This window comes from Lipophrys pholis, assembly GCF_963383615.2.
Source record: "Lipophrys pholis genome assembly, chromosome: 8".
In the NCBI taxonomy this organism is placed as follows: Eukaryota; Metazoa; Chordata; class Actinopteri; order Blenniiformes; family Blenniidae; genus Lipophrys; species Lipophrys pholis.
In genome coordinates, this window is record NC_137630.1 from 6,754,102 (window position 1) to 6,767,515 (window position 13,414).

Below are 13,414 nucleotides of genomic sequence, written 5' to 3' on the forward strand. Positions count from 1 at the left end.
TGCAGTCTGATAAAGTGGTAATCTTCCTCATCTTCACTGCTCTGCCTCCTGACACGTGGCCACAAGTTGACCGACTCGCTGCCAATCATCAGTCTTATCTATTTTGAAGCGTCTTGTACGCTGGAAGTCGAAACCAGCAAGTGAATCTTCAGTCCAGTTCTCCCAAAATGTCTCAGTCTCCTCATCTTACACGCCGTCGTTGTTAGTTTTAGTTTAAGTTGGACTATGTAGTGAAACCGTGGCGGTCAAAGTCTCAAAATAACCCCCCCAAAAAAGCCCCCGGACCTCTCCTCCAGCTCGACAGTGACCATAAGCCTGACGTGACGTTTAAACGCTCCTGTTTAACCACGAGGTGATTAATGCTCATTTCCCCTACGTCCATTACATTATCGGCACGTGCGTGAGTGTCATTGTCTCCGTGTTGAGACTCCGCCGCGGTGCTGTAATGTGATCTTTTACACCATCCACTCCTCCTCTTAAAATAAACCCCTTTACACAGGCAACACACATACACACACACACACACACACACACACACACGGTCCAAGAAGCACTGTACCACATTAACACTCTTGAATCTGTGTGTGTGTGTGTGTGCGTCGCCTCAGTTCTGAGGGACTTTGTTGATGAAGCTGCTGACTTGATCTCAGTGAAGTGGGAGATTGTTGCTCTGCAGGGTTTCCTCTCGCCCCGACTCACAGAGGATCAGGATCGGTTGCAGCTTGACAGAGGTAAGTTGCTTGTAATTCACCACACTGTTGCTCTGGATCTTCCAGCGACTCTTCCAACATGCACTGGTGGTGCATTAGGAATACTAGCCAAGCGGGGTACACGCAAGAGCGATCAAACTACTGCGAAGACAGTAAATCCATTATTGAACGGCGCCGGTTCATTGAACTCGACACGTGGCCGCATTAGGTTCAATGCCTGCTGCTCCAGAATCACGTCTCTCTCGGAGTGTGTTTTATTTTAAAAATGTCATCTTGAAATTACCGGCTGCTATTTACAGATTTTGCTATGCCTTCTTTTTTGGAGTGGGGGGGGGGGGCGAAGGAACAGGTGTTAATGCCCCAGGCTCAGCTCGGTCTTACACTCCCCCAGTGTGCAGTCTGCCTCAGCAGGGGTGTGTGTTCAGCACTCATTTAAAATAAATCAATAAATAAAAAAGGTCGCACATGACTTAAAATGTGAGTAAAAAGCAGAATCCAATGTTGGAGAAATCCTTGAAGGATTATTTTAGGTATTTAAAAAGAAATGTATCTCAGCAGAGGTGTGTCTTTAAAAGCAAAGATGAAGACCTGTGTTTAACACTGGAAGGAATAAACTTCACGATAGATGGAAATAAAGACAGTAGGAACCTGCAAGAGGAGATTGACGTAAAATTCTCAAGCAGAATAAGGTTTTCCGGGAAACATTTCAAATGCCACTTTCATCAGGAATCCCCCCCCCCCCCCCCCCGTTCAGTCACCGCCTGGCTTCACCACACAGTATGGAGCTGTTTCAGTAATAAGCTGACAGCCGTGAGTGATGCGATTAGAGGTGTCATGCAAACTCTGATCCATGCTACATGCTACATGCTAATGAACTTCGGGGCTCACAAAGTAGCAAGGCTACATGCTAAACAGGATTGAAGCATGACAGATACACTCATTAGCAAGCTGGAACGTGTGTGTGCGCAGCGTAAATACAAACGGCACTGCCCAGTCGCTGCAGAATGTGGAAGTAAACAAGAAAAATCCGACCAACCACAAAACTTCGACAAGATACTTTGGCACAGCTGTACAAAATTAATTTTGACAGAAGTAGCTGGCCGAAGAAAATGACGTAATTTATTCGGCAATCTCCCGCTGGCCAATTGGCAGTTAGCAGGAGCTAGCGTTAGCGATTTGCTAGTAACTGTAACAACACATACGACCAAACGAACTAACTTATTCAGACACACAATATTTTTAATTAACCATCTTCTGGAGCCTCTCTTTCTGTCAGATTCTGGTTCAAACTGGTGGACCGACAGAGTCATGGCGATAAATCCACAGTAAACATTAGCACATTGTACCAGAAAGCCATGCCTTCTCCGGGGTTGCCAGGTCTGACACTGTTTCCAGCCAAAACACAACAGAAAGCCCAGCCGCCTCAATAAAAACCGACCAAAATCTCAAGCTGTGTAGTAGGCCTGCAGTAGATGTGGACAGACACAGAACCAGAATCAGCCTGTTCTCAGTAGAGCTCAGTAGAGGGACTTTTAGACTGGATGACATTCAGAACGAAGGCTGGTTAAATACACTTTGAATACGATGTTGTTGGACAAATGACACCAATGTGAAATGGTTAAAAAACTGTATAATATGCAATCTTTAAAGTTTCAAAGAGTCCAACAAGACTTTGAACTTAAGAGAAAAGGCTGAATGAACGAGTCAAGCAGCAGTCTTAGCCACCGCATGGTCTCAGCTACATCTCCTCAAACCATTGTCTGTGAACACGGTTCATCTCAGGGATGCTGCACGCTGTACCTTTAAAGGGGAGGGAGTGGGAGCAACAGGGGCAGTTTAAAATAAAGTCCTTCTCTGCATGCACGTCTGCTTCCAGCTGACTGCCAAAATCGCCTTGATCGAGGTTTTACCACATTTATTTCTGTAAATGTTAAATGACTACTCTTAACTGTGGGAGTTTTATTCTGGTATCTGGTGTGTTTTAAATGAAAGGAGAAAAAAAGAGACATTATTGCATCTTTTTCACACACACACAGCAGGATTTACCTCAGGCAAAGTGGTCATTTATGGTTGAATGTTGTTTTTTCCAAATATGAAAGGAGAAAATTGTTGAGCAAAACTCATTTCAATCTGAAATCCGGGATGTGTTGCCTGCAACTGTTGTAACCATAATATCTATGGCTTTATAGAACATTATTTCATCATAGCATAGTTTTACTCTCCAATTTTGTGTTTTTATTATTATTCATATATATATCCACAAACATATATTCACAAATCCACTGACAAAAATATATTAGGAGATAAAAAACAAGAGATTGTGTGTCATTTTATTCTGTTGTTACAAATATATCATCCAATGTTCCTCCTTTTCTTGGAATTGTGCTGCTGTGTGTATTTTCTGTTGGTTGGAAGGATGATGATGGTGAGTGACGACGGCCTGGTGGAGTGTAAGATCGACGACAGTGAGGATGAAGAGCAGATGGACACTCCTCCTCCTCCACCAGAATTTGCCTCCAAAGCCCCATCGCCAGCACCCAAACCTCCAACACCCCCGACATCTACGACACCCACCCCCACGGCCCCACCCACCGCTCCCACGGCCCCACCCACCGCTCCCACCGCTCCCACGCCCCCACCCACCCAACCTGTCAACAGAGATCCCAACGGCATCAATCGCCACCTCAAGGTCTCCTCCTCTTTCTCCTGTCATTAGAAATCGACTTAAGTCTTCCAGGGACAAACAAACAATCCATCCATCCATCCATCCATCCATCCATCCATCCATCCATCCATCCATCCATCCATCCATCCACCATGCATTTATCTAACGATCCATCCATCCATCAATGCACTGATTGGATGGATGCAGGTGGATCCATCCATCCATCCATTATCCATTCATGCATTTATCCATCCATCCATCCATCCATCCACCATGCATTTATCTAACGATCCATCCATCCATCATTGCACTTATCCAACCATCCATCCATCCATCCATCCATCCATCCATCCATCCATCCATCTGGCATTTTTAAAAAGATAGGTTGTTAGTTTTTCTTTAAAAGCAACTTTTCACCGATAACCCTCACAGCCATGATTTTTGGACAGCCATGATGAAAACATGTAAACTCCACACAGAAAAGCCGACATTTGAACCCAGGACCTTCTAACTATGAGACAAATGGGGCTATCCACTGCTCCACTGTGTCGAAAGCTAAGATTGTGGCTTTTATTCTAAATTATATGATTTCCTTGATATTGTTTAATAATAAAGGCAAACTGTCCAGCGCTTTATTTATTAAATCGGTTTTTGAAGAATGAACTGTCGTCCGTGCTTGACACGTCAGATAACAGGGAGGGGGACTGCCGTCCGTTATATCCATTATATATTATTGGGGGGCTACTTGGTAAAAAAGTCTGGAAGCCACAGTATTAATGGATTAGCTGGAGCGTAAAAGTGCAGTAAAGTAGCCGGGGTATCACTGCCTGGCCTTTCTCACCATTACAAGGTGAAACCTGGTGAAGCCTGCTGTCTTCTGACTGAATTCTGCTCTGCACTGACTTCTCTCTGTGTCGTTCTGCCTGAGACTTGCAGCCAAAATGCAGAACAAACCCACTTAGAAACTGACTTGTCTCCACTGCAGTCAGGTTTTTAAATGATTGTATGTCATCCTATCTTATATTCGGACTCGTATTACTGTCAGTGTTTTTCCTTCAGGAAAAGTGCTGCTTTGCCTAATAGAGATAATCAAGCACTCCACGAGTGGTTCACCATTTTTAACCCTTCTCTACAGTAATAAACGTTTTCCTCCGTCCAAACTGAACCGACTCTCTCGTTCCTCGTCTGTAGGTGGAGGTCAGTGATGTTCTGGCGGAGCCGGCCACGCCCCACAGCGCCGACCGGGTCTGGGTTTACAGCGTCGTTGGCTTCGAGAGGACTCGTCTCTGGACGTACCGCTGCCTCTCGCTGCTGTTCGCTGTGCCTTTGGCTCTCGTGTGCGGCATTTTCCTGGCTGTTCTCGCCTGCCTACACGTCTGGTACGTTTCTGAAAGAACAAAACAATAATAATGTGGGGCTGTACAGTAAGAACGACCTGTGGTGGCTGTGGGAATGACAAGAGGAGCAACGCAAAGTACAAGGAGTATGTGTGGATTGATTTTCCACATGCCAAGCTCTGAGCACAGGCAATTTATCAGGGACCGAGCCCGAAAGGCCAAGGATCCCATTGTAACTGTAGTGTCTCACCAAACTCACCAAAAGACTGGCGAAACGTTTCTGGAAATATCAAAATGAACCCCCAGAGTGCCAAAATGTGCTCTCTAGTGCCGCCTTGATCCACTAAAACTGACATGTTGTAGAAAGATCAAACTAAAACTCTTGTCAAGTACTAAAGATGACGCGCTGGCACCCCTGACCCAAATCCTCTGAGGGCCAATATCGGATTCAAAATACGCTTAAGTGACAGAGGAGACGCTTCTTCTCAAAAGTTTTGGTACAGCTTTTTAATTACTCGAGCGGTTTTAATTTCACTTGTAGTCGGCTACCAGGTACTTGGAATTGTGACTTTAATTTGAATTATTTTAACCCCGCAGTTAAGCCTTAGAGACTCAATACAAGTACAACCGTAGGCTGGGTGAGACAGCAGCTCCGCAGCTCCAACTTTTAATAGTAGTAGTAATGGTTTATTCGGTCGACCAAATACAAAATGAAAGAACAAAGACAAAAAGAAAAAGACAAACAAACAGATGAAGACCGAAGGGTTAAGGCTGAAGTTTAATTCATCTTGCTGAACCCTGTACATACTATATTTAAAGCTTCTGCATTTGGTGGAACAGAACCAGAAACAACAAAAACTTGCATTTTCTTTGCCGTTCCTGAGAAAACAAACATGAACTGTCCTCTAAGGGAACTCGGTTACTTTTAGTCTCGTCCTTCCTGAGCCACATGTTTTTCACAAGTGGTGAGTTTTAAATGCCTTTTAAAGGTTTTAAGCATATCTGATTTTTTTCAGACTAACCCCTCTCACAGAAACGCATCTACTTTCTTTTATTTGTTCTTGCCATATTTTTAACAAAAAAAAAACCACAACCCATGATCTCAACTCTGTTTGAATAACTTCTGGATATGAGGTGGAAGATTCTAATTATACAGCGAGTGTATTAAGTTGCAGCGAGTAATTTTTTTTAATTAGACTAATTAATTATAGTTTATTTTTGTTCTTCACTGACTCACCATTAGTGATCACTTACAAATGTGCAACTGCACTAGTGTTACTTTATAAAGCATTTGTGTGGTTTTCCCGGACACTTTTGGCGTGCTCTTGCCACATGTTGCCGTCTCGTGTATCAGGGGAAAGCACCGCTCCTGCTGGAGGTGGTGCTCTTTGCTGCTTCAGCCCTACAGACACCGTCCCTCACACCCAGCAGGACCGACACCACGGGAACTGTCAGTCTGAATGGAGAAGCTGCACGATTTCCACAGAATGGCCCCGTTGGATCAGGTGTTCCCACTCACCCTGAACCAACGGTGTCCGTGCTTGGTTTCCTTTAGGTTCCTGGCTCCTTGTATCCAGCTGAGCAACACCTTCCTGCCCTGCCTGCGGTCCTTGTGCGTCTGCACGGTGAACGTCTTCGTCTCTCCCTTCTGCACGTCTCTCGCTCTCTGCTGCAGTCAGATTGCTGTCTCGCTCTCGAACAAGGACTGGCACCAAACCAGAGAGAAAAACCTGGTATGAATGAGATGAAGGAGAGAGAGTGAAAGTTTTCTTTTATTTGATTTTTTTTTTTTTTTTGTATTTTCTGTTTTTTAATTGGCACATTTTTGCAACCTGCCTAATGTTATGTGATAGATTTTCTACATGTGAAAAATATATGTGGTTTTGGTATTTAAAACGCTCGTGAATATCGTGTTTCAAAGAAACAATCAATAAAGAACAAAGACACACATTTTTGTTACCTCTACCTTTGTTTGTGTTGTCACTTTTTCACACTGCTGAGAAATTCTGCACCTTCCACTACTCATTCCAAAATAAAGATATTAGATATATCAACATGGTGAACAGGCCTTCGTCTTTATCTTCTTAGCCAGTTAGAGCTTGTTTTAATCCCAATCCTGACCTGTTTATATCCAAAGTATCCTCATTCATTGTGATTTTCTGGGAGGGTATTTTAACTTCAGATTGACCATACATTGTCTAAACATTTGTTGTATTGTCATTGCATCAGTTTTAGGTTAATGAGAATGCTGATGGTAGGCTTGTAGCGCCGCATTATGTGATTATGGTGCAATATTCAATAATGTTCACTTCATTATGTAACAATGTCTCATTTTGTAATAAATGTCTTGAACGCATTTCGTGATAAATTGTTACAAATTGCAGCAGTTATTACAAAATGCGGGTGTTTTTTGTTAAAGAAAATGTAATTAATTGGTGCATTATGTAATAATAATAATAATAATAATAATAATAATAATAATAATAATAATAATGGACTTGTGAAAAGGCTCAGGGGACTTTGTGTTGTGTCCTCAGTCACTCCAGAGTTGGAAGCAGTGGGTGACGAGCGCGTGACCGTACCGGAGCATCCACACTGCAGCTTTACGCACGGCTGTCGTAGCGCTATTTCAGTGCTTACACTGAAATTAGACTGATTGTTGCACACCTCGTCACAAGTAATAATCAATCAGTTCTATCCGCCGCTCTGGATCATTAGAAGATGAACGTTTGACATATGAACATACTGTATACTGTAGACGTTACAATTGACTTATCAGCACATATATATATATATGTGCTGATAAGTCAATTGTAACGTCTCACTAAAGAAACGCATCGACAACGCTACAGGCTTGACTTTTTAGGATTACTTGGATCAGTAGGTCTGATATTTGAAGATAATAAATATATGAGATGAATCTTGCTTCAATTCTACACCTCACGATCAGCACCGCAGGTCCCCCGTCTCCAAAGTGTGCGTGCGCAAATTCTCCAGCAAATTTTTTCAGATCACAAACTTTGCATGGGAAGTGGCGTACGCATGTTTCAGGACCCGTTCTGTACGTAAACATCCTTGTCCTGCAGATGAAGAAGGGGAACACCATCCAGAACTTCCTGCAGAAAGATTTCAGTGAGCTCAGGTGAGTTCACACATTAAGTTTGAACTCCAGATAAGACATGTGTCAGATCATGTTACTATCTTGACCCCCCCCCCCCCGGAAAAAAACCCTTTCCTGCAAGTAAAACGGGGGTTTCCAAACTTCTGATTAACTCTCGGAAAGCTTTCAGACAAACACTGGGACACAAAGCCACTCTCTGGACAATAAGTCATCCTCAGTATGAGTTGTACAGTATCTGTCAAAATATAAGTATCATAAATACAAAAAAAGAAACTATAACTTATGTTTGTATGACCTTAACACTATTTTAATTTTGACATTTCCTTGGCGATAGATCACTGAAAACGCTTGTAATTGATTTTTATTCATGCTTTTATTTTGGAGATCCCTGCTTTAGCATGTTAGTGGGAGTCGGTTTGTCTGACTCTTTATTGACAATATCTGCCTGTGACGCAGTATAATTGGTCCTCTAGTATTTTGACAGTACTTCGTGCAGCCACCAGGGGGAGCTGAAGGATTAAAGCGTCTCCCCTGATCTGTTCGCCCCACAGGTCTGCAGGAGTGGAGCAGCTCATGTATATAAAAGAGGATCTGATAATCCCACACGTGAGTATTGTGACATCACTGCTTCACCCAGTGCTGCAGCAGACAGACCCAGAAAGCCCAACAGGTCGTGTCTAACTCATGGTGATGCAGTAAAACAAGTGTGAAATACCAAACGGAGAAAAATAGAAAAGTCCCGATGCCTCCAGCACCACAGGCTGAAAAGCTGCTCCACAGAACCACGGAGTATTTATCCATTAAAAGTAGAAAGTAAACAACTTTAAAAGAGTTTAATGGTTCTGATCATTAGTGTGTTTGGTTTGAATTCTTTTCCTTCTTTGTGTCTTTCAGCATCACAGTTTTTATGATTTCATCGTCACCAAAGCCAGAGGCAAATCTGGTGAGTAAACAGCAGCATTCCCCAGCGATTCCGTGCGAGAGTCGTGGTGAACTGGTTCGAGAGGCTGTTCACTGCCTTTTTAAACTCTTTAGAAGAAACACTTGTGAACTGATGATTAATCCAACAAGCGGCAAAGCTGCTGCACCAAAGATGAGAAGTGAACAAAACGTGACTTTTGCACTGTGAAGTTGTTTGTGGAGGTTTAAGAGACGGCAGCTCTTCATTCCGCTCTGGTTCTATCAGCTGCTCTCATTTGACTCTCAGTTTTAGAGTTTTTACTTCTGAACCTCGATGGAAACACGACGTTCAGGATGCAGACAGGATTTCCTCTTCATCTTAATTTCCTTCACTTTTCATTGCAGCATGTAATCCTGTGTGTCGGCGGAAGAAACTTGAACTTAAAGATCATTGAAGTGTTGATTAGTTTCTCCTGCAGCGACGTCTCCGTGCTTTGACATTTCTTCCTCTGTATAACAGATTTGTACCGGCCACCCTGTCGGGTCGCTCTCAGCCTCTCTGCATCGCCCTCCTTCTGGGTCCATCATCCAGGATCTGATAACAGGGATCACTCTAATCATCTTCGCCGAGAATGTTTATGTTTACATCTGCATCTATCTATCTATCTATCTATCTATCTATCTATCTATCTATCTATCTATCTATCTATCTATCTATCTATCTATCTATCTATCTATCTATCTATCTATCTATCTATCTATCTATCTATCTATCTATCTATCTATCTATCTATCTATCTATCTATCTATTTATTTGTTTATTTGCGCTCTGTCCACATTTCCCCGCATCGATCTGATTAAATTCCTTCTGGCATCAGATTGTCCTGTTCACATGAAGTGACGTCACAGACGCGAAACTCCGACTGTAGGAAGGAACCTGATGTGTCGTTTACGTGAACTATGATCAGATTAAAAACCGGACTGCACTAGGATCTGATCAGAACTTCAATCGGACGGTGCCAAAGCAATCAGATTGAAGTGTTTATATGGTACAAATGTAATGGGATTCCTTTTGGCACATGTGAGATGAGATGGTGTAAAGGGGTCTGAGGGTCGAATCCGACAACGTGATCCTGCAAAGTGTGAAAATAATCGACAGTGACTGTTAATATCCAGTTAAGTTAAACGCTCCACGGTGCCAAACTCTTCCAACCTGTTCGATGGTCCCGTCTGGCCTTTTCTGAGTACGAGTACAGAAAGTCTGAGCAGCAATGGAGGCATCTCTTCAAGCAGAGACGTCAGTGAAGCAGCAGTGCTGCAACAGATTAAGTGACATCCTGCACTTTGTTTTAAATGTAAACATTGGTCTCTTGTCAGCTTCAGCAGCTTTTCCCTCTATATCTATATCTATATCTATATCTATATCTATATCTATATCTATATCTATATCTATATCTATATCTATATCTATCTCTCTCTCTCTCTCTATATCTCTCTATCTATCTATCTATCTATCTATCTATCTATCTATCTATCTATCTATCTGTCTATCTATCTATCTATCTATCTATCTATCTATCTATCTATCTATCTATCTATCTATCTATCTATCTATCTATCTATCTATCTATATATATATACACACATATATATTCACTACATTTGTCAGTTTTATATGAAAACCTTCCATCAAGCAGGACCAACTGAGCGTCACGTTTCCATGACAACCAAGTACGAAGCGCAGGGAGAGTCGTGTGTTTAAAGTTTCCTTCTGGAATAGAATGAAGCACTTGAGGGAAATAAACCATAAATACACAGCAGCTTCTCGTGGCGCTGCAGCGTCTCTTTATTCTACTGTGTTTGTGTTGTCGAGGTTCAGTATGAACTCACCTCGGTGTCCAACTGTTGCCATGGTAACAATGTGACGATTTGTTTTCCTAAAATGTCGTCCAATCAGATTCTTTCCATTTCTGAGCTCTTTGTTGAAGCTTTCAAGTTTAACTGGACGAGGTTTGAGAAAGTAAAGAAACTGTCCAATCAAACTATAAAATGAAAGATTTAAAAATGAAATTTAAGACACGAGAGTTAAAGTTCACGGACAGATGTGTTCCTGTGGCCGACAGCCTGCAGTCCGTTGACACTGTTGTGGTTTTTCCTCTCAAGTCTCACGCTGGTAAAGTGGTGCTGAGGAGTTGGTACGAGAAGAACAAACACATCTTCCCTGCCAGCCGCTGGGAGCCCTACGACCCCGAGAAGAAATGGGACAAATACACGTCCTTCTGTTGATTTAAAGGAGGTATTAGAATTGTTCAAGACTTTTACTTTAAAGGTCTCATATTATTCATCTTTTCAACACTTTCACGTGGTCTCATTGGTTCAAAAACGTTGCATTCAGAGTTTATTGCCCCCAAATCCAGCTTTTCCTTGATTGTCCTCCATTTGAATATTGGATCATAGGAGCTGCATTCAGAATCTGCTGTGTCTGTGTGAGCTGGACTGGCTCCGTCCACACACGCCCATCTTGGGAAGAGGAGGAAGTTCTCCCTCTCACGATCAGCAGAGAACAGGTAGCGCGTCCTCGTCGTTGAGCTCAGCTCGGCCTCAGAAAAACACTTTGATTGATCGGGGAGACGTGTGAACACACAGGTGAATATTTAATTTCATACAAATTAATAATGAGATTTTATTCTCCATGCATTGACATATCATCCTATACTGGCTCCTCGTGGATTCTCATGACTCAACCTGACTGACTCTGACTTTTCACCATTTCTCTGCACTTGTTTGTTTTGTGCAGCAGGTTGTTGACTGTGTCAGTGTTGCAGTTTGTTAGTGACTTTGACCCACAATTGTCTCTGTTGAGGAAAAAAATATTGATATCCATACAGTATATCGCCATTTTGAAAAAAAAGAAGAAAATAGATTAAGATATGAATTCTGGGCCACATGGCCCTACACCCATTTTAATACAGAAAAATGATTATTCATTTGTCCGCTATAATGTGAAGCCATCGAATCAGAAATGTTCAGCATTGCAGATCCAGAATCCACTGGTGACTCCAGTTATTTATTTTCCATCATCTCTTCCTGTGTAAACAAACTCCAGCCGCCGTTCGCTGTCGTGAAACTGAACCATGAGGTGGGTGAGCGGTTTCACACCCTCGTCCTCTCTACAGTAAACCACTAAGTTAGACGAGCACACCGGGGTCCCGGCTCATCAAACTGAATCTCCTGTTGGGATTTTCTGCCTCCAGAGACTCTGTCCTCACCGTAACCTCACCGCCATGCTGCAGCGAGGAGCTTTAACCACTCCCGGGGGGGGGGGGGGATACAGCTCCCTTCAAACAGTCCCATATAAAAAAATATATATATATTTTTGATGCCACTGATATAATAAAAAAATGTGAAAATATTTTTCCCTATGAAATTCCACTGCCTCCATGATGATGTGTCACTTTAGGCAGCTTTCCTCCGTTTTTAGTTGTTTTGTAATGTGGACAAGCCCCTCCCACTCATACCTGTCATACCAGCAGCAAGTAAGAGCAGCGACACTCAGTTAACCTGAAGCGACACCCTGAAGTTACACAAACAACAAAACCATCCACACCCAAAAAAAGAAAAAAAAAAGTCACATATAAATCCAGCCCTGGGGTTGACATTATTACTCTCAATGTTGGACTGATTATGGAGCAACTGAAAGCAAATGCTTGTATATAATTTATTTCTTTGTTTGAAGTGAACATTGTATTCACCCTTAGTTGTTTATTTTCTGTTCTTGTGTCCATGCAGTTAATTATATTGGCCAGCAGGGGGCAGAGTGAAGACTGTATGAGGCAACACAGCCAGTGGAGTGGGCGAAGAAGAGTAGTTTGGTTTTCTCCTGAGTTGAAGGCGAAGCTGCGACGTGGGATCCCGTTTGGTTTTTATGGCGACTTGTGATTCTGTACCTGTCCTGCCAGTGGTATACAAAGTCAACTGTTTCTCACGCCACGTCGATGCCGTCTGGGGGGGGGCGTAACGATCACACAAAAGGATAACAGTCTTAAAGAAAAACTTTATTTGCATCTTTTATCCATTCTCGGGGGTTTTCACATCCGAAACTTTACTGCTTTTCTTGCCCTGGTTCAGATTAAAAAGCTGAAAGTTGTGGGTGAACAAAGCAGGTTTGTGAGCGAGCTCAGCAGCCAGACATTCGCCGCAGGTAAACAACCAGCTGCAAATAAAAGAGTGCAGAGACTTGAACGGAAAACACGAAGGTTTTTAGGAGGAGAAAATGTAGGACGAATAAAGAAATCCATCAAGGCCTCTTCTTTTCAGCGGCTCAGTCTGCTCAGGAGCTGAATTTGTCATCTCTCGTCAGACGGCGTCCTCCTGGAAACTGTCCACATGTCGTGTGGGCGCCGTCTTGCTTTTGAAGTTTGATTCACCAAACCGGCTGCGCTGATCAAAGGCCGAGCAGCCGGTTCTAACCTGATCGACATCAGGGAGGAGGCCGGGCGACGCCTTTCGGAACCTTTGAGGCCAAATGCTTTTCTTTGTGCGGAGTGGAAACAGGAACTACACACAGATTCCAAGCTCCTGTTGGAGCAGAGCTGCTCATTAACCATCCGGTTGAAGCCGATTCTTCCTCTCACCGGTGATATTTTCGTAATTCAGAACTTTGGCAGGCCGTCCGGTGTTT

The 13,414-nt window shown here is 42.9% G+C and overlaps 2 protein-coding genes across 2 annotated transcripts; both read left to right on the forward strand.

Moving 5' to 3' along the window:
- Nucleotides 1-493: 493 nt before the first annotated feature.
- Nucleotides 494-7,067, forward strand: cav4b (caveolin 4b). The gene is made up of 4 exons (XM_080470245.1): nt 494-731; nt 3,126-3,399; nt 4,567-4,754; nt 6,268-7,067. The coding sequence occupies exons 2-4, from the start codon at nt 3,127-3,129 to the stop codon at nt 6,449-6,451; spliced, it is 645 nt and encodes a 214-aa protein (XP_080326371.1). The 5' UTR covers nt 494-731; nt 3,126; the 3' UTR covers nt 6,452-7,067.
- Nucleotides 7,068-7,798: 731 nt separating this feature from the next.
- Nucleotides 7,799-11,019, forward strand: LOC308113616 (protein FAM50A-like; the record flags this gene model as incomplete). The annotated part of the gene is made up of 4 exons (XM_080470010.1): nt 7,799-7,854; nt 8,385-8,439; nt 8,728-8,780; nt 10,857-11,019. The coding sequence occupies 4 exons, from the start codon at nt 7,799-7,801 to the stop codon at nt 11,017-11,019; spliced, it is 327 nt and encodes a 108-aa protein (XP_080326136.1).
- Between the last annotated feature and the right edge of the window lie 2,395 nt (nt 11,020-13,414).

What these genes read in the sequence shown, in the direction of transcription:
- cav4b (XM_080470245.1), top strand. Translation starts at nt 3,127, where the DNA reads ATGATGATGGTGAGTGACGACGGCCTGGTGGAGTGTAAGATCGACGAC. An exon ending in GCATCAATCGCCACCTCAAG is followed by an intron (nt 3,400 to 4,566) that starts GTCTCCTCCTCT and finishes CCTCGTCTGTAG; the next exon opens with GTGGAGGTCAGTGATGTTCT. An exon ending in CTCGCCTGCCTACACGTCTG is followed by an intron (nt 4,755 to 6,267) that starts GTACGTTTCTGA and finishes GGTTTCCTTTAG; the next exon opens with GTTCCTGGCTCCTTGTATCC.